General features: G+C 43.1%; 1 protein-coding gene across 2 annotated transcripts in view; it reads right to left on the reverse strand.

Moving 5' to 3' along the window:
- Positions 1-24,230, reverse strand: part of PHEX (phosphate regulating endopeptidase X-linked) — a 199,425-nt gene that overhangs the window by 130,789 nt on the left and 44,406 nt on the right. For both annotated transcript variants that reach the window (XM_059051149.2, XM_067023429.1), the window contains 5 exons: positions 17,051-17,119; positions 14,193-14,309; positions 11,049-11,132; positions 9,664-9,809; positions 1,659-1,752 (listed from right to left, as the gene is read on the reverse strand). In XM_059051149.2, the coding sequence (XP_058907132.1) occupies positions 1,659-1,752; positions 9,664-9,809; positions 11,049-11,132; positions 14,193-14,309; positions 17,051-17,119 (510 nt within the window). The remainder of the gene's footprint in view (positions 1-1,658; positions 1,753-9,663; positions 9,810-11,048; positions 11,133-14,192; positions 14,310-17,050; positions 17,120-24,230) is intronic.

The raw sequence follows: 24,230 nt of genomic DNA on the forward strand, positions 1-24,230 counted from the left end.
GTGACCAAGTAAAAAACAGATGTAAATGTTTTTCTCATCTATCCCAATGAAACCATTTCAAGAAAACACTTACAAACAAGTAAGGAAGTTCCAAAGCAGGACTTGGAAGGCTCAAAGATTTACTCTTGGGGGATGAAAGCAAGAAATAAATACCGTTTAAGTTGCCCTCGCAGGTTGGGAGTCCGGAGCACTCAAAATGCAAAGTGAAGGCAAACAGCAAGGGAGGGAGGCTCTGAGAATGGTGGCTGGAGGCATCCCTTGAACTATGTTAGACCCAGGTTGCTGGTTCAGAGCAAACGGGATTAACAATGAAGTTCAGCTATTCTTCCTCTACTTTCTGATAACACAACCACTCTCAGAGGTAAGGAATGAAAGAATCTACTTTTAAAACTTCTAGAGAAAGAGATCCTACAATCTTCTTTGGCAATTCAGTATTATATTTAGCACTTTATGCTCAAGAAACATCCCTTCATACCTAACCTCAAATTTTCACAAACTACTTCTTACACCTCTCTATTCTCTTCACAGTGGGGGTAGAAAACAGCTGGGTACCATCTTTTATGTGATCCATGGGAGTTAAAAATACACACAGACACATATATATAATCTACCTTTTTTGTAGCTTAACCCTCTGATATGACCTCAACATATATAGTTGTTTTATGATGTTCTCTATAAAGCTCAATACTCTAGTGACTTTAAGGGCCGAAATGTATCCAAAATAATTGTGCTACTACTCAAGAGTAATGACCCACTAAGAACTTCTCTACTTATCACTCTCTCTAGTAACTAAAATGTCTGTTAAATGAAATTACAGCTTACAAAATTTGCCATTACCTAACTCCAAATTGAGATAAAAGTAACTTAAAATATTTTTTTAAGTCACAAAATTCTTAAAATGTAAAAAAAAAAAAAAAAAAAAAAGCCACAAAATCCTTAAGTCCTGTATTAGTAAGAGAATTACTCAGACAAAAACCTCTGAAACAAAGAGCAACACCTATGTAAGTTAAGAGGAGAACAAAAGCGGGAGAAGAGCAAAGATCACAGAGCTGGGTGAGGATGGGGAGAAGAAAAGTGTTTCAGGCAGTTGAGCCACATCTCAGAGGAGACTAAATGTAGGCCTCTTCGGCCTAGTAGAATTAGGATACATTAAGACTGAAGATCAAGGTAGACTTAAAGACAAAACTCTACCCCTAAATTAAAGATGAAACTTTACCATCTAATACTTATATCATGCATATTTTGAATATTCAGAATACTGAGAATGAAAGACAGTTACAAACATATCACTAAGCAATATTAAAATTATAATTACAGTGACCCACTTACAAACACTGGGGGAGAGGAGAATAAGTTGATAAGAAGGGGAGAGCAAAAACAACATGATGGTCCCAAGTATTGCCCTCAATATCTCTATATAGCCTCATCAAAGAAGAGCTTGAGTGTACCTTACTGTATGTAAGGTTTACCTCAATAAAAAGAAATAAAGCCAAAAAAAAAAAAAATAGAGCTGGAGATGCAAAACGCCCTCTGTTTAAACAATTGGATTGTTTCATCCAATCCCTGAAGATGATTTTTATTGGATTAGTTAATATACAGACTGTTCCGGCATGTGAAGTTATCCAGTGATGTAACATTGCAATCTTCTTAAAACGTACCCGTGAGAATTCCAGCCACCTATACTGAAAGCGCCTGCTTAGGTTTGGAATTCTGGAATAAACCATCCTCCACACCAAATAGTTGGCAACGGTCCTGTTAACAGAAAGAGAAGCACGTTTGTTGTGTTGAATTTGATATCTGATGCTCTGCAGAACACCCTGGGAAAATCTGTTGGCAAAGCTCCATGGAGGGACCTCTTGCTCATACAAAACTGCAGAACTTTCACTTGAGAAATGACCCAACATGATACAGTGTCAATAAGCTCAACCAAAATTGGCTTGCTTTTCACCACCTAATACAGATAGATGATATGAAAATCCCAGCCCCAGGCCTCAGCGTGAACATTTTGCTTTCCCACTCAGGACATGGAGTCCACTGTTACCCAGCCTTTCATGTCTAGAAATTGTCAAGAACTTCCAATTATTAGGTGACTTGATAAAATGCAGATGAATTCTTACCTTTTGGAAACAAAATGCAATATACTGGCTAATACCAATTATCTAGATATGCACCCTGGCTGCAAACCTACTAGATGTGGGAGTTTGGGCGAGTCACTTAAGCTCGTTGCTTTTATCTTTGTCATACAATGAGAATGATCCCTACCTTATAGGGCTATTGTGAAGTTAAAATAAGTAACAAAATGTTTGACAGAGTAAATTCCAGTTTTCATTGCTGTTCACTTCCAAACATATGAATAACCCCATACACTCATGTAATGTCCATAATACATATTTTTTAAAATCCGTTACATTTTCTTAAGTGTTGCCTTTTTTCTATAAGCAAAGCATGCCCTGACCTTAGAAGGATGTGTGATCTGAGTTAATTTCTAACTCAATAGTGATGATGAATTTTTAATGACCCATCCCCTCCCAGCTGTGCCATTACCATGGTGACTAATAACACACATTCCTGAGATGGCTCTTGGTCAGCCAGCCATGTGAGAGCAGTGTGACATGATGATGGCAACTGGCCCATCAAGAACAACCCACAACCTCATTTGCATGGCATCCTAACCCAGTGGACATGCACTCTTAGCAATTAAATATATTTCAGCATATACACCCAATATATGTATAGTCATTTTAATTTATATAGAGATATACTAATGGACTAACATATCAGGAATGTTTTTCACAAATATAGAAATAGACCTTTTGAAAGATAAAATGAAATAAAGATATTTTCCAAAGTCCTTAGTTAATCCTTCAAACACTTTTAGTTAATTCTTCAAGACACATTATGCATATAGTATTAGGTTAATACAATGACAGTCAGTGTAAATCAACATCTCATATGGTTGTCTTGACTATTTCAAAATATTCTGACCATATCCTTTCCAGATCTGGTTAGAACAGAATTGTTTTTACCTTGTCAGCTGGCCAACCAAGATGGCATAACTAGAGTGGGAGAAGGGCCACTTCTGCCATTTTTTTCCCATTCACTTTGTACTTAGACTATCAGTAATCGCTTCAATTCCTGTTTCTCTACAAGAATTTTTTAAATCACTTGTCCATTTTGTGAGGATTAAAGCAATAATAAAATGCATACATCTACAGGTATATGTAAATGACTTGAGATTATTTTTAATATATGGAATAAAGGCTAACCGGTGAAGGTAACACTGTCTTGCCTCATATGTGCCATGCAGATCAAATGAAGGGTCCATGGCCATCTATATAGCAAAACTCAATATAGCCTAGTTATTTTTTCAATGGAAAGAACAAAGATATATAGAAGTTCTAAAATTTTCTTCTCAGACCCAGTAGATCTTGTTGAGGTATGCACACTTCCCCTCGGAGACCACCACTCTCAGCAAAATCTAGCCCTGGTCCATGCTCTTTTGAGGCACTATACTAAACATATAGTTTTAGGTCATTCCTTTGGACCTTTTGAGTTCACATCCCTAATCGTGAGCAAGACAAGAAGTGCTCACTGAGCACCTACTGTTGGCCAAGTACCGTGCCAGATGCCACGAGGAATGTAAAGAAATGGGAACTCAGCACCTACATTCAGAGAACTTAGAGTGTAGCTGGGGGACACGGAACTTCAGATTTCAGCTTGTTCATGAAAAATGGGTTTTTTCATTGAATGGGATACACGGTAAGTGCATAAGGAACCCTTCTTTCATTCACTCATTCAGCCCATCCTGAGCACCCGATATGTACTAATAGTTCTAGGTGCCGGGGAGATGGACAGGTGAGAAGGCTATACCCCTGATCTGCTGGGTCTTTTAGCCAAGCAGGGAACCAGGCAAGCACAGAACTAATGATCTGGCAGACCCCAGCACCCAAAAGGACATGCCAGACACTGGGCTGGGGAGAGTGCCCACCTCACCCTGAGGGATGAGAGGAGGCCTCGGGAGAGGGACAGGGCTTGGGCTCTGAAGGCTTCAGGGTGTGAAGCAGGAACATGGACTCTGGACAGGCTGAATGATGCAGGAACAGCTTCTGTGTTGGAGGGGGTGCTGAGCAGGGCCATCACTCACAGAGCTATAGGCAGAAAGGGCAGCTACAGCAGGGAACACACAGGCTGCAATTCGGGTCCAAAATCTAGAATGTTAAAAGGGGCAGAGCCCAACCCTAACACAAGGTCTGTATGTTCTTCAACCTTAAAATACTGCTTTTGTGGTGTGAGGGCTGTGCTGACTCCATAGGTAGAGATTCAAAGGAGGTCAATGGCCAGCAGATATGCTGACGTGAATTCAAAAGCTATTCCCTCAAGGGGTCTGTGAAGAGCCAGATCAACTGGCGAAGTTGTTAGCATGTGGCCTGATGCTGGCGGTGAAAGAGGCAGCATGATGCAAGTATGTTGGGGTTTTAGATTTTTCGGCGTTTCCTGCTCCCTTAAAATGACACCGCTTAAGGCATCACAAATTATCTATAACTCCCAGAGCATTGCTATAGGAGAGACGTTACTGTACGCGTTTTACATAAAAGGAAACTTGACGCCTAGAACCATTAAGTAAGGCCTCGTGATCCCATAATCAGTCGGCCTCCAACTTAGTAGAATCACCTGGGTAGTTTTAAAAGTCCAGATGCCCAGGCCACTCCACGCCAATTAAATCAGTATCTCTAGGGTGAGACCCAAGGTAAATATTGTTTTTAAATCCCGCCCAGCTAAGTCCAATGTGCAACCAAGTTGGAGAACAGGTGTAATAAGCAGTGGAGGCTAGACCAGACCAAGTCTGACTCTTAAAGCCTCTGTGCTTTTTTCCCCATGCCACACAGTGAGGGATTAACACCTCTAGTTCCACAAAGATTTCCTGGCCAGTCACAGAGACCCCAGAACACTCCGACAACCACACTTCACAGAAATCTGTGGGTATGAAGAAAGAACAGCGTGTGAGACCTTCATAGGCAAGGCGTGACTGAGACGACAGCACACAAAGACCTCTGAGAGCTGGAAGACGGAATTGGGGAAGCTCCCGCAGGGAGGCAAGGGCGCTGATGAGCTGCCCCAGCGTGCTATAAATACACTGACAGAATGCTGAGGAGCGCAGCTTCGGAGTGCTAACATTACCACTCCGGGACCAGATCTGACCGTGATGACTGAATTACTGCCACTTAATGCGCAGATGCATCAAAAAACAAAACCAGGGCTTCCCTGGTGGCGCAGTGGTTGAGAATCCGCCTGCCGATGCAGGAGACACGGGTTCGTGCCCTGGTCCGGGAAGATCCCACATGCCGCGGAGCAACTAAGCCCGTGAGCCATGGCCGCTGAGCCTGCGCGTCCGGAGCCTGTGTTCCGCAATGGGAGAGGCCACAACAGTGAGAGGCCCGCATACCGCAAAAAAAACAAAACAAAACAAAAAAAAAAAAACAAAACCAAAACAAGACTCGGCAACAGTCCTTGAACAATAACACGTAATACATTTTTTTTCCAAAAAGCATTCTTAGCAGTATGGTAATTTCCCCAAATGGCAATAAATAAAGTAGAGGAAAGCAAAGCATCTCAGGAGAGAATCCCCCACTAAGAGAGCAGCGTGAAATCATTTCCCAAAGCCTCTGACTAGGAAGATTTTTTTTTTTTTAAGAAGATTTTCCTGCCCCTTGTTGTCAATTAGTGACAGCTTACATTTGTATTGCATTTCAGAGATCATAAAGACCTTTTCTGATCCTCACGACGAGGCTATGGGGTGGTTATTATTATTATTCCAATTTTCAGATAAATAAAACAAAGGTCAGAGGTCAAAGGACTTCTAAGTATGGGTCAATTCCAGGACTAACATTTGGGTCTTCAGATTCCACAGCTTGCATTTGCTGCTCTGCTGAGTCAAACCACCTGAGGTAAGCCAAACAGGTACCTCCTGGAGGTTCTCAAAGCCGAAGAGACCTTAGAGGCGGCCCGGAGGTGTATACAGCTTCACCATCACCTGAGAACTTGTTAGAAAATTCCTGGGCCTCCCCCAAGATCTACTGAATCAGAAATTGTTGCCTATTTTTTTTTTTCCTTTTTTTGGATGCACTGCACAGCATGTGGGATCTTAGTTCTCCGACCAGGGATAGAACCCATGCCCGCTGCAGTGGACATGCGGAGTTTTAACCACTGGACCGCCAGGGAAGTCCGGAAACCGTTGCCTCGAAGGCAACATCCAAGTTAATGCTAGTCCCATCACCCAACATGCTCAGCATCCCCCTTTTCCACTCTTCCCTACCTGGAAAATTCCTCCTTATCCCTTGGGGCTCTGCTCCTGTGTCACCTCCTGCACAGTGGGCATTGGGCCATCTGGTTAACTTCTAGACATTTTTAGGAAGTATCTTCTATGTGAGAAGTACCATGCTAGGCCTTGAAGTTACAAAAGCAATAACAGGAGTGCCCACCATCAGATGCTCACTGAGTCGTGGAGGTGAGGGAGAGGAGCAAAGCAGAAAATTAGATAAGTTCTTTGATATTTTGCTCCTGGGCACGAAGCTAGACTATATTTCCCAGCTTCTCTTGCAGTTAAATGGGTCACGTGGCTGAGTTCTGGTCAGTGGAATATGGGTTGAAGTGACACATTCAACTTCTAGGCCTTCCCACAAAATCTCCTGTGCAATCCTCCACTCTCCCTCTTTCCCCACCCACTGGCTGAATGGAGAGGTTTCCAAAAAGCCAGAGGGGGCTGCCCTGGTGGTGCAGTGGTTAAGAGTCCACCTGCCGATGCAGGGGACACGGGTTCGTGCCCCGGTCCGGGAAGATCCCACGTGCCGCGGAGCGCCTGAGCCCGTGAGCCATGGCCGCTGAGCCTGCGCGTCCGGAGCCTGTGCTCCGCAACGGGAGAGGCCACAGTGGTGAGAGGCCCGCGTACCGCAAAAAAAAAAAAAAAAACCCAGAGGAAGGCAGAACCACAAGATGTCAGGAGCCTGGGTTCCCAAATCCCTGCTTGGAGGAAAGCTGCCTTACAGGGACACCCATGTTGGACATTCCAGGAGCACAGAATACAATTTTCAGTGTACAAGCCAGTAAGAGTTTAGAGGTGCTTATTACAGTGATTGGTATGTCCTGAGTAATATAGTAGCTAGGGAACCCAAGGGCACGTTTCCTTGACCACTCTTGTGCCACAACACAAGTGAGGACCAAAGATGATTAGCGGTCTAAAAACCTTACCGTGCCATGCAAATAAAGTGTTATCAAAATTCTCAAGAAGCATATAGTGTTTTGAAATCTCATAAACATACACAGAATCCAAGTTGTTTTTGAGGAACTGGTTGCTGAAGAGTAAACTATGTGACAAAGATTTGGTTTTTGTCTTTCTTTAAAACTGAAGCTTCGGGCTTCCCTGGTGGCGCAGTGGTTGAGAATCCGCCTGCCGATGCAGGGGACACGGGTTCGTGCCCTGGTCCGGGAAGATCCCACATGCCGCGGAGCAACTAAGCCCGTGAGCCATGGCCGCTAGGCCTGCGCGTCCGGAGCCTGTGTTCCGCAATGGGAGAGGCCACAACAGTGAGAGGCCCGCATACCGCAAAAAAAAAAAAAAAAAAAAAAAAAAAAACTGAAGCTTCATAATACCTGCAGGACATTTATGTTATGTACATAATGTCTGCAGTTAATTTTTCTATCTATATTTTCTTACACTATAGTTCACTATGTTTACATCTGTCTAAGTTATCATTTTGTCAAGAACCTGATTAAAGTCTTCCTCCAATCATGGTCTTCCTTGGTCCCTCTGTCATGACAGGTCCTGCGATTCTAAAGTGTAAGCACCACCAAAGAGATTATCTAATACAGTAAACCAAGGCCCAATCTATCCCCTGGTTGTAAATTATGCTTTTGTGGAAATAAAATTAATACAATTTCCAAAAGTACCTACTAATTTACAACTGAAGGTAACACAGACACTAGAAGAAACCAACTCACTAGGTGCTGAAGGATGCATATACAGCATGGCAAACTCCACCTTTCAACAGAAATTACCACCACCATTTAAAATGTGCTGAGTACCTCAATGGCATAGGAGGACAAAATCATTTGGGTCATATTTTATAGTATTACAGAGCTAGGAAGTACATATGAAAAAGTTTTCTAAAGCAGTGAGTCTCCCAAAACATGAATCATAAGATTCCTGGGGTGTTTGTTAAAATACAGACTTCTGGGCCTCAGCCCAGATCTACTGCATCAGCCTCTAAGAAGAAGGGCCCTTGGAATCTGTATTTTTACCAAGGGCCCAAGGTGATGCTGCTGGCATTACTGGTCCACAGACCACACTTGGGATAGCAAGGCTCTACCTCACAAAGAATCTGAAGTGAATTCATTATTTCTAGTCTCCCTTTTCCGCATGTTTACTTTTTTGTATGCCTTCTTCAATGAACGCATATTGTTTTTATCATAAGAAAAGAGCATCTTAAAATGAACAGCTCTTCAAAAGTGTCTAAGTGCTTTTGCAGGTGGGGATGGATGCTACATTTTATTCCTAGGACTTCTGCAGGTGCCTTTTTTCCGACACAACTCCAGGTAACATAGCCTTGTCTAAGTCCAAATAAGAAAGTATGATCTTTAATCATGGCCTGGCAATTAGCCTATTTAGCTGTCTTTGTGAACTATTTGACCTTCCTGTGCTTCATTTTCTGTAGTCAAATGTGAATGGCTTCATGAGGATGTAAAATTCTCTTTCCTGATCTAAAATATGACACAGGCGAACCCATCTATGAAACAGACTCACGGACATAGAGAACAGACTGGCGGTTGCCAAGGAGGAGGAGGTTGGGGGAGGGCTGGAGGGGGAGGTTGGGGTCAGCAGATGTGAGCTTTTATACATGGAACTCATAAACAAGGGCCTACCTACCGTACAGCACAGAGAACTACACTGAATATCCTGCGATAAACCATAATGGGAAAGAATATGAAAAGAAGAATGTCTATATACGTATGTATAACTGAGTCACTCTGCTGTACAGCAGTAATGAACACAACATTGTAAATCAACTCTACTTCAATTAAAAAAATTCTCTTTCCTGGACATTTTTAGCATTCCTTGTTTCGTAGTGCTAAAGGCACAAAGCAACAAATTCTAAAACATTCTTTAAGAAAAACCTGACAGTTCCTGAAGTTGTTTCATCAGTGCAATTTTTCTACGGTTCTCAGAGTGATCTTATGTCTTTTCAATACTGGTACTTTGGTTTATTGCCACAAAGTGACTTATTGGCTTAAAAGAAACCAGAAAAAAACATCAAAAGACCAAGAATGAACTGGGGAAAAACAAAGATGTTCATATAGAAAGCTCAGAAAATAACATCATTATATGACTAGTTCCCAAAACTAATAAACAATTTAGGCTTTCAGAGAGAAAATATGAAGAAAGACCAGAAATAAGGGGCAAAACCACTGCGTATTTGTTGCCATCATAGCAAATAAATTACACCAGATGACGGTTTCGGCCCATTTGTCGCAAAGGGCACCACGACTTTCCCTAAGACTCGTTTGATGTAACTTTCTTTAAAAACAGTTTTCAAAGGACATGAGGGGGAAGACCTTACAATTTAAAAGGAAAAATGAAAGTCACAGTAAAATGCACAAGAAAGCTCTTACTTCTTCCTCTCAGAGCCTAATATCCTAAACAAATCCTTAAAGTACTGAGGGACACGGACCACCACATTCTCTGAGGGGCCGATGTCTTTCAGTTCGGGGTAGAGTCTCACATCGATGACCTTCTTGATGAAGCCCAGCCAGTCAAACTGAGGAGAGAGAGAAAAAAAACAAGTGAGAGAACCTCTGGGCGGCAACAATCAAGGAGAAAGGCAAACAGAGTCAGTTGAATGTAATCCATTGCTTGCGACTTCAGACCACATAAGTAAACATTCACCTGCTCAAATCTAGAAAATAAATTCCTGATCACTCTCACCCAGACCAGACCTACTGCCTGAGTCGTAAATGGAATGTGTGCTCTGCACCGTCTGCGTCTGCACCACACATGCACGCACACGCTCCCCCAGTAACGCACACACTCGCTCCCCTGGCCCCTCCAGCACTCTCCCTGTCGCCTCCACTCTCCCCCTCCCTCTCTTCCTTCCTCTCCCTTCTCTCCTGAGCTCTCCCCCGTTCCTTCTTGCACCCTCCCTCCCTCCTGCGCTAGCCCTCACCTCCCTTCTCCGTGCACTCTCCCCCACTCCCTACTCATTCACTCTCCTGTCCACACAGACAGAGATGCCCCATTACATTTCTGCTCTTCCCTCCGGCACAGCCTTTCTTACACAGAGGGAAACAAGCAGCAACAAAAAGTAACATGTGTCCCCTCTTCATAGCATCGCTATCTTGGCCTTCTCACCTGGCTACCCCAAAAGTCACCCCCAGTCTTTTTCCCTTCTTTTCCTCCCTTGCCTGCCTCCACTATTGAAAAGGAAAAACAGCCACTCACTTGCCCAGCCTAGCCTGTAGGTAGGGATGGCAACGTGCCCCAATCCTACTTGATAAGAAATAAAGGGAAAACACCTTGAAAGGCTTTGGTTTTTCCTGGTAGAAGAGTTACACATGGCCCATACTGGTGCTTCCGCCTTCTTCCTGCCCGGATGGCAGATGTGACATATGCGGCTGTGGCAGCCATCTTACAACCTTGAGTCATCAAACCAAAAAGCCAACACACTAAGAAGAGTGGAGCAGAAAGAAAGAACTTGGATCTTTGACAACATTGTCCAACAGCTAAACCAACACCAACAGCCACCTACGTCTAGACTTCTGTCATGTAAGAAAAGGGGCTTGAAGTTTTTAAGCCACTCTTGGAAAAGTTTTCTCTTCCCTATAGCAGAAAGCATCCTGATGCACAGACAAGGGATATTTTATGTGATGACGGACAAAGACGATGATGAGCAAGAAGACCAATGGTAGGTTTTACGAGGTAAAATTCTACACACAGGTGAAATAGAATCGCTTGTCAAATGACCAGTTAAGATACAATTTCCTGGATCGTTCTCACCAACCTGGGGAATCATAGCACTCAGTTGGGAAATGTTCACTTTGTTGTACATGGCCTCACTGGTTCGGTTTTCATGTGGAATCATTATCTGTTGGAAAGAGACTTTGGTTATTTTTTTCAAATGAACCATTTGGGAGAGAGGGGGAAAAGATATCGCTTCAGGAAAGATTAAGAAAATAAAAAGAAACTTTGCTGTCCTGCTCAGTGTGAAACACTGTCCTCAGTACAAAAATAACTACTCGAATCCCTCCCATCCCTATAATGCAGATGGACAAAATCTGTTACTGGCTCGGGCTTGACAGCCAAACTAAGGTTGAGCAGTTGAGACAAACACTGCACCTTCACCTGTGGTGTCCAGGTAATGACCTCCATAGTTCATGGACTACAGACCACCTCTTCATCCCTAGGGGAACATTCTCACTGAAGAGCACCCGACTATCTGGACACCACTGCCACCTGGGACCATTCTGTCAACAGCTCATTCCCGCACTTCCTGTCTTCCCTCTGGCTTCTCTGGCCTTGAGATTCCCCTGGCCCCAGTGCTACCACCCAGACATATTGCCAAGTCTGCATCTACAGCCCTGACTCTTCACACTCCTCCATTCCCAATACTTATGCTCTTGGCCATTTTGCCAACACCAAATCTAAGCTTCTAACCTCTGCCACGTTTAGTCTGAGAACAGCAACAACAATCATCTTCCTCAAGGGCCATCTTAATCACTTCCGTGGACAGGCAGTAGCCCCACATGCCCCTGACCGCATAATGACCTTGCCTTAAGACCGTCCATCATCTGATTCCCTTGCATTAAACTTGCCACCTTCCAACTCACACAGGACTCTCCTACCCTTGCACCCCTACCCATCAACACCACCGTCATGGTTTGAACCGTAATTCAACACTTTGCCTATGATTCGTTTTCTTTTTCAAGTCTTTCCAATTAAACTCCACTTGGGGGCTTCCCCGGTGGCGCAGTGGTTACGAATGCCAATGCAGGGGACACGGGTTCGAGCCCCAATCCGGGAAGATCCCACATGCCGCCGAGCAACTGGGCCCGTGAGCCACAACTACTGAGCCTGCGCTCTAGAGCCCGCGAGCCACAACTACTGAGCCCGCGAGCCACAACCACTGAAGCCAGCATGCCTAGAGCCCGTGCCCTGCAATGAGAGAAGCCACCAAAACGAGAAGCCCGCGCACCGCAACAAAGACTAGCCCCTGCTCGCCGCAACCGGAGAAAGGCCGCGTGCAGCAACGAAGACCCAATGCAGCCAAAAATAAATAAATAAATAAATAAATTTTAAAAGAACAAAAAGCAAAAAAAACTCCACTTGCCTCTAATCCCAAGGGCCACGCCATCAACAAGACCTCCCCTCATGCACACATCCCTAGCTGGGAATGGCTGAATGCACACTTCCATGGCTGTGTTTATAAGAACTTTGGGTGGGGGACTTGACTACGTTGTCCTGTCTCCCCAGCTTCAGAAGTTTCCCTAGGATGATGTGCCCCACTAGTTCTGAAGGTCCCTAGTGACCTGGGATGTAAGAGACACATATAAGCATTACCGGCTGGCCAAAAACCCACACACCATGGATTGGTCAAGACAAAATCACAGAAGGCTGAGTGGCAGACATCTACACCCTCTTTTCTAAATGCTTCGGTGTCCTCAGCTTCTCCCTCCTCACCCTCCACAGGAGAGACTTCCTATAACTCACAAGCAGTCTCCTGGCTCTATTTATTAATAAATCATTGCCTCAGAGAATGTTCACACTCCTCCTCCCTCTACTCAGCTTTGCAGGGCCAGGCTGGAGCCCTTTGACCTCAGAGCTGTTTTCAGCTCTCTGCCAGCTACTCCCCCGCCCCATGGATTTGTTACTTCATTTAACCTCTTGATAATTCCCAGTCTTGCCTCAGCCCAGCTGTTTTTAGTTGCCTTTTTGGTCCAGATCCCTGGCTCAAGGCAAGGCCTTTCCCCCTGTATCAGAGCTTCGGTCCAAATTAGATTGCTGGGTCTCCTATTTGCCTGGGAAGGGAATCCAGATGGCCTCTAGACTGGCTTAGAGGCACAGTCTTTGACTCCAGAACATCTGCAGCAGTCTTTACAGTCTTCAAAGGTGACATGCAGGGATGAACTTTTTGCTCTGCAACTAGGGGTCTACAGAAAGATACACATGTACACCAGAGCAGCCAAGAGGCCAATTCCTCCTGACCCTATCAGCCTACTCCTCACTTCAACACCCCACCGCACCTCGCCAAACACAAAACCAAGCAACACTTGGACTCCCACGCACTTCAGGATTTCTACCAACTTCTGTTATAGAAGACTACCAACCTATATGCAACCACTTCTTAACAAAAGTATCACTTTTTTCACTACAAGTATATCTCCACAAGCAAATTTCACCATATTTGTTCCCTCCAGTCCTGGGAATGTATAGAGATTTTATTCTTTGTTCTTCTAGAAAAGTTATTCTTTGAACAAAGCTAACCATTTAGGATTTCTGATTACTCTCCCTCAAGTTTGTTCTTATATCTTTTTGCCTCCGCCATGAGCCTGAAAAAACTTAAAAGGTGACTTACACAGAACACAACACATGACACAATGACATTCATTAGAGTGGGGTAGGTACAAAGTAGCACTAGAAAGGAAGCTAATAAATGCTTACCAGCCTGCCCTATATACTTTCTACATCAAATTATGTGTCCAGTATGGGTGGATAGACTTCCCAAAGCCCCTATCTTAGATCAGACTGACTTCTGAGTAGGAAGGGTGTAAAGAGTAGACTAGACTAAAAATAACCTTCCACTCAAGCCAAATCAATAACGATTTATCAATATATATTCTTCAGTTGAGGCCAAATAGGAGTTCCTCTAGGAAAACATAGAGTCTCTCCCTGCTGCTATTCTTTGGCCACAGCTGAGCAGCATGTGGACACTGAATGGGCTTCAAACAGAGACGGAGAAGGAATGAAGAGCTCTTCTTTCTGTCATAGTTTTTCTCCCTGTTACTTCCCAGAGGGGGATGCTATAAGTTCTACCTTGAACCGAAAGAACAATGCCACAGAATGATTTTTTATATATATTTTCATTCAAGATATATTGCCTTTAAAATATAGAGAAGAAAACAATAACAGATTTTAGATTAAGATTTACCTCAGCTATCTTAATTTCCAACCTAAGCACCGACTTCATGTCATGCTCTGCTCGGGATCTATTAGCTCCCAAAAGCACGGCAGTATCCACCATGAACTTGTAAAGGGCGTCCCGATACTGTAAGAGATAAAGAAGCAGGTGACCATGACATCAGCCTATTAGGAAGGATGTTTCAAGGGCACATAAGAGCAGAAACAGCAAGCGGAAATAAATGCCCTTCATTTTCACTCTGTACTCGAAGTATGGTACAGGCATCATGCGATACCAACCACCCACCTACCACCTTGGGACAAAGAAGAATGATGGCTACTTGGGTACTGTTTCCATGAGAGACAGAAATGTCTGGCCGCCAAGGATCAAGAGAATTAGTTTGCTGGCAACTAGCGATATTATGGATACATGAAACATCTACAGATGAGACCAGAATAGAAAGTTAAAGGTCAGACTCCTCTTTCCAGGCAAGTGACACTTTAATAAAATAATGGGAAAGAACTGTCACTAAAATCAGGAGACATGATCCATGAAGACTAACGGCAACTGTGATTTATTCTCTTCCAGCTCAATTTACCCACCTCCATACTAAAAACAAAAGACCAGTGATCGAAGCCCTGTGTCTTTTCAGTTTTGTATGGTTTTTACAGACTTCTCCTCACTAGCTCAGGGAAAAAAGGGAAAGAAGAGAAGAATGATAAAGAGAAACCTAGCAAATATAGAATTTCCTCCCTGCATGTTCATAAACCCATTTTCAGGCTATTCACGTACTATTGGAGAGGGGACCTTACTTTGTGGGAACTAAGGAATCTTGCTGGGGGTCACCTCTCCTTTCAGATCTATTTGTGAGAACTCAATACACCGGATATTAAACTGTTTCATAGTTATGCTATGGGAATAAGATTTCCTAATGTAACCTTGATCTTGCATAGCTATTCTTATGATGTTTATGACCTCAACACCTGCATGGTGCTTGGCATACAGCAGGCCCTTAATAATTATTTGTTGAATCAGTAAGCAAGCTTCACAAATAGCCTTAGTTAGAAATGTTTTGCAATTCCCAGTTCAATTCCAAAAATATTTATTCAATCAATACATATGCACGATGTCTTGCTAGGCCTTCTGTGCACTTGGGAGGTACAGATGAAAAATTAAACAATACTTGAGTCTGGTTCTCCCTGTGAGGGAGATAAACACGTCATTACTAACTGTAACACTAGCAAGACCAAAATGAGGTCCTTCATAAAGCTGCTAAGTGCTTAGAAACGCGAGAACTGGAAAATTCCAGCCTCAAGAAACCGGGGACATAGCAGTTAAAGAAGACTGGTTCAGAAGCGGTGAGGAGTCCTCCTGTGAGGTGTGCAAGCTGCTTTGTTATGGGAAAAATAAAAATAGGTGAGACAGCAAAGGTGGTTTGGGACCAGGTCATGAAGGGGCCTTGAACTCCCTCCCTCTACAGAATTTAGAGTCTCGCTTGTGAGCAAAAGCACTGTGGGAGCTGCACTTTGAGAAGAGACCTTGTCAAGTGGTGGCGCTAAGGAGGCAATGGAAAGAGGAGAGGAGTGAACAGCTAAAAGGAGACTTAACAGGGATCTGCCCTGGGGTGGACAGGACAGAAAGGAGGGACTAGGTGGGCGGACAGGACAGAAAGGAGGGACTAGGTGGACGGACAGGACAGAAAGGAGGGACTAGGTGGACGGACAGGACAGAAAGGAGGGACTAGGTGGGCGGACAGGACAGATAGGAGGGGCTAGGTGGGCAGACAGGACAGAAAGGAGGGGCTAGGTGGGCGGACAAGACAGAAAGGAGGGCCAGGTGGACAGACAGGACAGAAAGGAGGGGCTAGGTGGAAGAGATACTTTGAAGGCAGAGTCTACAGGACTGATTGGTTACAGGACAGGGACAAGATTTCAAGCATGGCTGCTTGTAGGGTGGTGACCCCAGCAGAAACAGGGGTGCCCCAGATTGGCAAAAGTTCATTCTGTCCACTTTCAAGAAGGAAAACTCGCCAACCTTCTTCCATGAGTGTCCTCAGCCAGAAAGTTGCCTAGGATCTTGGCTAGCTTCCTGCCCTCCAGAACCTTCTAGATATAGGCTTTCCTATCAGCAAAGGAGCAGGGACTTCCACTGTGAGCCTGCACTTCCCTGTCAAAGTTCCTGCATTCTCAGGCTAGGCCAGAAACCTGAGCACTCCCTGGTCAAGGTTCCCCTGGGTCTGAGGCTCCTTTGGAAGTTCAAAAGAGGTTCCCAAATGAATTGAAAGTGTTAGGAATGAACCAGCTCTAATCCAACCTCCAGGAAACTACTAGGTTTCCAAGCCAACCGAAGAAGTCTGACCAGATTGATCCCGTCTGGTTCTCGTTAACCTTAAATTAACCTGTGGCACCAGTTAAAAAAAGATTGCTGGGCCTCACTTCAAGTCTACTAAATCCCACTTTCCAATGCTGAGGCCCAAGAATCGACATTTAATAGAAGCTTCCCAGGTGACTCTTAAGCAGTTCAATTTGGGAACCACTGGTCGACCGGGTGTCCACGCCCACGCTTCTGCAATATACTGTGAGCTCTCTGCACTTCTGAGGAACGGCTGCATGCTCATTCTTTGGTTACTCAACTTGGGTGTGTGCTGTCTTCCCAGCTTGATCATGAGGGCGCTGAGCGCACAAACTCATACAGCCTTCATTTTCAGACTTCCAGAAAACAGGGAGTGTCATTTATCTGCCGAAATGAAAGCCCTTTGCTTCCTACATTGGGAATATGGTCATCAAACACCCACACTGCTCAATTCTAGTAAAAAGTTGGGAATGTGAGAACAATTTATGAACCCGACAGTGCCTGGCAAGGTACAGAGTTGAATGAGAAAAACTTACAGACTTGGCTTCTGTGCTATTATCAAGGTAGTCTTCCCTCACAGCTAGGGAGAGCGCTGCTTGGTCCAGCTGTTGAAACAAAAAACAAAGCATTTGCTTGCACTGTAAATTCTTAGGTACCATGTTATTAACAAGAGTCATGAGATCTGCATACCAGCCATATTTAGAGCATGTGTTACCATTACAAAAACAATTCAATGCAATCAGAGCTACATGCAAGTAGGCACCTCAGCAATGACCGTTATAAAGTATCAGAGACCTGCCCCTCCTCCCCTGATTCATGGTTTCTAACCCTTTTGAGTTTCTAACAATACTGAATAGCCTCAAAGCTATAATATTTGAGTTGGGATAGGTCTTAGACATTATCTGATTTTCCCCCTTATTTGGTGGGTGGAGAAACGAAATCCAAAGAAGTCATGTGACTTCTGCCCAGGGTAACACAGTTGGGCAGAGCTCAGAGGAGAATCATTGTCTTCCATCACCAGATCCACTATTCTTCTCGCTGCAGTATTTTGCAAAATGCCAATCCACATCCAGCTGATTAACCAGACTGTCCACCTCCCTCTCCCTAAAATGCTGTATTGCACCATTTTTGGGGGGAAAGGAATCAATAATAATTTTGTTTGGAGAAAACTTTGCAAACTTTAGAACCCTCTCTGGAAAGTTTAAGATAGGTGATAAAAATACAAACAATAATCAGACAACTAAATATCTAGAATTATTATTATAGAAAAGTATAGCATAATTTCTTGAATTAAAACTTTCAGCACTGGGACTTTGCTGGCGGTCCAGTGGTAAAGAATTCGCCTTCCAATGCAGGGGACGTGGGTTCGATCCCTGGTCAGGGGACTAAGATCCCACATGCTGCGCGGCAACTAAGCCTATGCGCCACAACTACTGAGCTCGCACGCCTCAACGAGAGAGCCCGCGTGCTGCAAACTACAGAGCCCAAGTGCCCTGGAGCCTGAGCGCCGTAACTAGAGAGAGAAAACCCACATGCCACAACGAGAGAAGTCCTCACCACAACAAAAGGTCCCGCATGCTTCAACGAATATCCTGCATGCCACAACTAAGACCTGATGCAACCAAAAAGTTAAAGAAAATAAATATTTTTTAAAATTAAAAAAATGACTTTCAGCACCTTAGAGGCGATCAAAGGGAAGAATACAGTCGTTTCAGAAAATGAGCTACAACAATCAGACATCCATCTGCCAAAAAAAAAAAAAATGAATCTCAACCCACATCTCACAACTTGTACAAAAATTAATTCAAAATGGATCATAGACCTACATGTAAAACCTAACACTATAAAACTTCTAAGAGAAAACATAGGGGAAAATCTTTGATCTGGGGTTAGACAAAGAGTTCTTAGACACCAAAATCAGATCCATAAACGAAAAAATAAATTGGACTTCATCATCATTAAATATTTTTGCTCTGTGAAAGACATTGTTAAGCGAATGAAAAAGACAAGTTACAGACACGGAGAAAAAATTTGAAAATCACATATATGACAAAGGACTTATACCCAGCATATATAAAGAGTCACAACTCAATAAGAAAACAAACAACCCAATTTAAAAGTGGACAAAAGATCTGAAGAAACACTTCACCAAAAAAATATTCAAACGGAAAATAAATTCATGAAAAGATGCCGAACATCACTAGTCATTAGCAAAATGTAAACTAAACCCACAATGGAACACCACTATACATGTACTAGGATGGCAAAAACAAACAAAAACAAAAAACTTATAATGCCAAGTGCTGGTGAGGATGTAGAAGAACTAGATCATTCACACACTGTTGTTGGGAATGCAACATGACAGAGCCACTTTGGAAATTGGTCTGACGGTTTCTTGTAAAATTGAACATAAACCTACATGTGACCCAGCAATCTCACTTCCTAGCTATTTACCCAAGATACATGAAACTTATGCTCATGCAAAAACCTGCAGGTAACTTTATTCATTATTGCCCCAAACTAGAAACAACCCAAATGTTCTTCAACTGGCAAATGGATAAACTGTGATACACAATGGACTACTACCCACTCATAAAAAGGAATGAACTACTGATACATGCAACAGCGTGGGCAAATTGTAATCACATTCCAAAAGAGGCAAAACTGCAGGGATGGAGAACAGGGTTTGGGGATGGCGAGAGTGGATGACTACAAAGGGGCAACACGAGGTAAATTTTGAGGGAGTGATGGGTTCATTCTCTCTCTTATGGTGGTGATTACATGACTCCATGCATTTGTAAAAACTTACAGACTTGTGCTTCACAAAAAGTGAATTTAAAAACAAGTGAATTTAACTGTATATAAATTTTTAAATAAAAAATTTTTTAGTTCCAGAACCTTCTCTAAATCTATGGTTGTTCTTTCTGTTTTCTTGAGTATCAGCAACTGCCCAAAGACTGAATAAAACTGAATGCAGCTGCAGATTTTCTACCTTAAATCTTATTCACACATTTAAAAAGTTAAGTAAATTGGGGGGAAAAGATGTTTTCATAATATCCATCTTGCCTGGGTGTATTGCTAAAAACCTCAAATTATTGTGTTCAATCTTCTTCCCTAATTGGCCCCAAACAACCAAATCACAAGCCAGCCTGGCTTCATCCTATCCCAATTCCCATTATACGACCATTTCTTCCAAAAATTAAGCAAGCCAGGAACATGAAACATAATATTACGATTAAGATGCTTTGGGTTTCAATTAGATTTAGACCACTTGGAGAATTTTTTGAGCTTCAGTCTCAAAGGAAAGGAAACTGTGTAGACAATATCAAGAAAGCCAAAGCTTCCCTCTGATGAAATGAAGTTAAATCCACCTATTGTAAAAGTGTAGATGATTCAAGTGAAGTTCCCGGACCTGTTTTAAACCTTCAGACTGCTACAGTTTCTAGGGAACATCTTAAATACACCAAACAGATTGAATAAGGTCTGTCAACTAAATCTCATTAGAACCAGATACACTCTTGAGGCAAAAGACTCTCTCAAGAGGCCAATATCAGGACACTATGTAATCTGAGGTTTTTCAATCCTTGCATTTATAACTGATCTTAATATTGCAAGTAGAAAGTATAATATATATTTAGGAACTCTGATACACTGAACGGCAATACGAATTTTTTTCTCTGACTGCAACACACCACAGGCTAGGAAACAAAACAGTAATACAAAAAGAAACATCTCACACAGTATGATGCAGGGAAAGGACAAAAAAGTTAGAAACAACTTCATTTCCAAGACAGTCTCTCCTTATCATCCTTCTGGATTTTGCTAAGAGTCACACAAATGCAGGCGCTGGGTGATGATCACTTCAAGTCACTGTTCTGGTAACACACAGTGAGACAACCCTGGCCTTCCGAACACTCTTTCAAGACCACGTATATTCAAAAGTCTTGCACTGTCCTTTAAATCCTCGTTCTTGGTATCTCCTTACACAAAATAAACCCAACCACATGTAGTGAGATATGATGGGAGGCATTCTTCTGTCGTTTCCTGTATTTGTGTATTTCCTTTCTCCCATTTAAGTCTGTGGCGAATCGTGTGCCACCTTGCCACAGGGGAACTTTACAGAGGACCACTGTGTGGGTTTGAGCAAGCCCTGCTTGCCAAACTGCATTTCCTGGCATGGGAACGCATCTGTGCATCGGAAAGGCCCCCAAAGGCCCCACCTGCTCGCCTGGCAGCGTGCTCACAGTGCTATGCCTCCCCAAAGGAGCCCCTGTTCTTATCCCCATGGGTTTGTGGGATTAGAAAACCCAAGAACACTGAGGAAAATAGAATGTTATGGAAAAGGAAGTCTAAATACATTGAGGGAGAAGAGTCTGGGGGTAAGAGAGAGTTCTCCCAGCGCAAAAAGAGGATCTTCTAAGCAGCCAAAGAAGTCAAAGCTTCTCATGAGCAGGTGGCTCGAGAAGTGGCAGGATGTGAGAGGGAGTTGGGAGGCCCAGGGCCCCAGCAGCAGACAGGAACACCTGAAGTGGCTACATGGGCTGCGATGGCAGCTTTCTTTTCAGAAACACACGACTGACGATCAGAGGGTCTCCCAATACCCTAGGAGAAGGCTGAGAAATGGAGTAGCCGGGAAGTGCGGAAGGGCCTAGACTGGTTCAGTTTCCAACTAAAAGGTGGGGGTGGGAGCTCAGAGTCAGAGATGAGACTGACTGATTAAAGAAAATGGCTATTTCGCGCACATCTGAACTTGAGATCTGAGACACATGTTGGGCACAGAAATTGAAGAGAAACATTCCCCAAATGGTTCTGACCAGTTGCCTGGTCATGCTTTAAAAGAACGGTACCTTTTGTCATGTGCTACTGTGTACCAGCATCTATCCTGTAAATTGTCACCAAATTCATCCTATTTAAATCTCATAGCAACAGTGAAAAGTAAATTCACCCTTCATTCCACAGGGGGACAATGAAACTGGCAGAAGTGAAACAATCTGCACACACATTCAGTGAGTAAGTCACAAAGCCAAACCACAAACCTCAATCTCTTTAACACCAAAGCACACTCTTTGCTCCACTATGGCAGTGTTTTTCAAACTATGTTCCACAAAATTTAAAAGGTGCTTCAGGGGCTCCAAATATTCAGTTAGATTTTTTATAGTTTTAACTATTTCTAAGAAAAGCAACACTCACAAATTCTACAACATTGGCAGCCACAGAAACACTAGTTTTTGTTATCAGGTTCACTGGGTTTTATGCAGGTCTCAGAAGAAAGCTCTTCCTACCAATATCTAGACACATGCTTGAACTTCTGGCAGCTCTGTCATGATTAGAAAGACTATAGCTCTATTTTGTAAATTCAGGTGTGTGAATATCCACTCATATAAAATGGTACAAACAGGGACATAACTAAAGCAAATGCACACTGCACTCAAATGCCAGGCCATGCTCAAACACATCAGTTTGGAGGAAGCTGTCATCTTGGCAGAAGAGACCGGTAGTAAGCACATGAGTGCCTCCTTACATTTGGAAAGTGTTCTGTTATTGACAGTTCAGTGTTTCTAGGATCAGTTTAATTGAATATTAAGTGTGCAAGGCAAGCTGTTAAAAATTGATTGCCGTGATCCTCTATTCCCCGTGTTTCCTGTAAGCTGGTGTTATAACTACAGGCTTGATTAGATCCAAGTTCTTTTTTTCTTTCCTTTTCTTTTGGCATCATTGGTGATAGCATATGCTTACCACTGCATGGTATCAGGAGGCACACAGAATCTGGTTTTCCAACTTTCAGCAATGCTACCATTAATATCTGAGTTCATTTGATGTCAGTCTGGTCTCTCTATCCTGAATTTCTCCATCATCCATCCATCCAATAGCTTTAGAAGCTATCGGTGATAGTTGCCTTAATTCTTTTATTCATTAGGGATTTTAAAAAATGCTAACTTTTCAATTCTATTATTTCTCCTGCATTTTTAAAGCTGTGATTCTCCTATAAACAAGAATTTTCTCTCATTAGCTATTAGGTTACCCTGAAATCAGTTAAATCTAGTATGCTATAGATTAAAATAGATGTGCCAACCAAATGCACATGTGATTCTTATTTGGAACCTGAATCAAAGACCAACTGTTTAATTTTTTTAAAGGACATGTTTGAGACAATCAGGAAAACTGAAAATTCGCCAGGTATTAGATGTTAACTATGGAATTACAATTACTTTTTTGGTTGTTGTAATAGTCCTTTCCATTAGATAAACACTGATGTATTTATCAGTGCAATGATATTATACCTTGGATTTGCTACACAATGTTCCAGCCTCCTCTACAAAAGGAGGTGTATCAGATGAAACAAGAACAGCCCAAAGTTGCTGGCGGTTGAAGGTGGGTTGATGAGTACACGGGAGTTTGTAGTACTATTCTTTTTACTTTTATTTGTATTCTTTTCCATAATAAAATGTTTAAATGAATTCAGTTCTTATACTAGATCCAGAAATTGGTGAAAACTGAAATGGTTACCATTCGCAATTAATTAACCTGTGTGGAAATCAAGATCTATCATGCAATGGAGTACATAAACTTAAGTTTGAAAGACAGTCTCCAACTTACTTCAAAACACCATTTAAGGTGTTTGGAAGGGATACCATAATAGTTCTGAAATTAAGAATGAGAGTTTTAAAACCTGGTTTGCTTGTTTTGTTTTCTTTTGCAGTACGCGGGCCCCCCACCATTGCGGCCTCTCCCGTCGCGGTGCCCAGGCTCCGGATGCGCAGGCCCAGCGGCCGTGGGTCACGGGCCCAGCCGCTCCGCGGCACGTGGGATCCTCCCGGACTGGGGCACGAACCCGTGTCCCCTGCATCGGCAGGCGGACCCCCAACCACTGCGCCACCAGGGAAGCCCTGTTTGTTTTTTTGAAGTGAGTTATCTATCAACATGGGACAGAGGTCAACTGGACCATCACCATGATTGCAGAGCATTGAAGAGTATGTCTTATCCTGAGAGCATTAGAATATGTCTCAGTGTCACGTTGTTGTTCCATCACCCAGCACAGAAATACAGCTGTCTCTGTAACTAAGAATTTCCTCTTGGGCTTCCCTGGTGGCGCAGTGGTTGAGAATCCGCCTGCCGATGCAGGAGACACGGGTTTGTGCCCTGGTCCGGGAAGATCCCACATGCCGCGGAGCAACTAAGCCCGTGAGCCATGGCCGCTAGGCCTGTGCGTCCGGAGCCTGTGCCCCGCAACGGGAGAGGCCACAACAGTGAGAGGCCCGCATACCGCAAAAAAAAAAAAAAAAAAAAAAAAAAAAAAAAAAAAAAGAATTTCCTCTTGAGGAGATGGGAATTCTTTCAGTGAGTAAAGATTTTTTTATTGAGACTGCCATTGTCTAAACTAGAGAGGGACAAACTACAGCCTGCAGGCCAGCCCGCCACACAGGCACACCCATTTATGTACATATTGTCTACAGCTGCTTTACCAGGTATAACAGCAGAGTTGAGTTGTTGAGACAGAGATAATATGGCCCGCACAGCCTAAAATATTTCCTATCTGGTCCTTCACAGAAAAAACTTTGCCAGCCCCTTGGTATAAATCAAAAAATAAATTCCAGGGTATAAATTTTTAAAAGTTGACATATCAGGAGAGGATAATACACTCTAAAGGTTTTATATTTCTATGATTTAAATATCAATATATCATTAATATTTTCTGGTTTAAAAAAGAACAGAACT

This window comes from Kogia breviceps, chromosome X (assembly GCF_026419965.1).
Source record: "Kogia breviceps isolate mKogBre1 chromosome X, mKogBre1 haplotype 1, whole genome shotgun sequence".
Taxonomy (NCBI): domain Eukaryota; kingdom Metazoa; phylum Chordata; class Mammalia; order Artiodactyla; family Physeteridae; genus Kogia; species Kogia breviceps.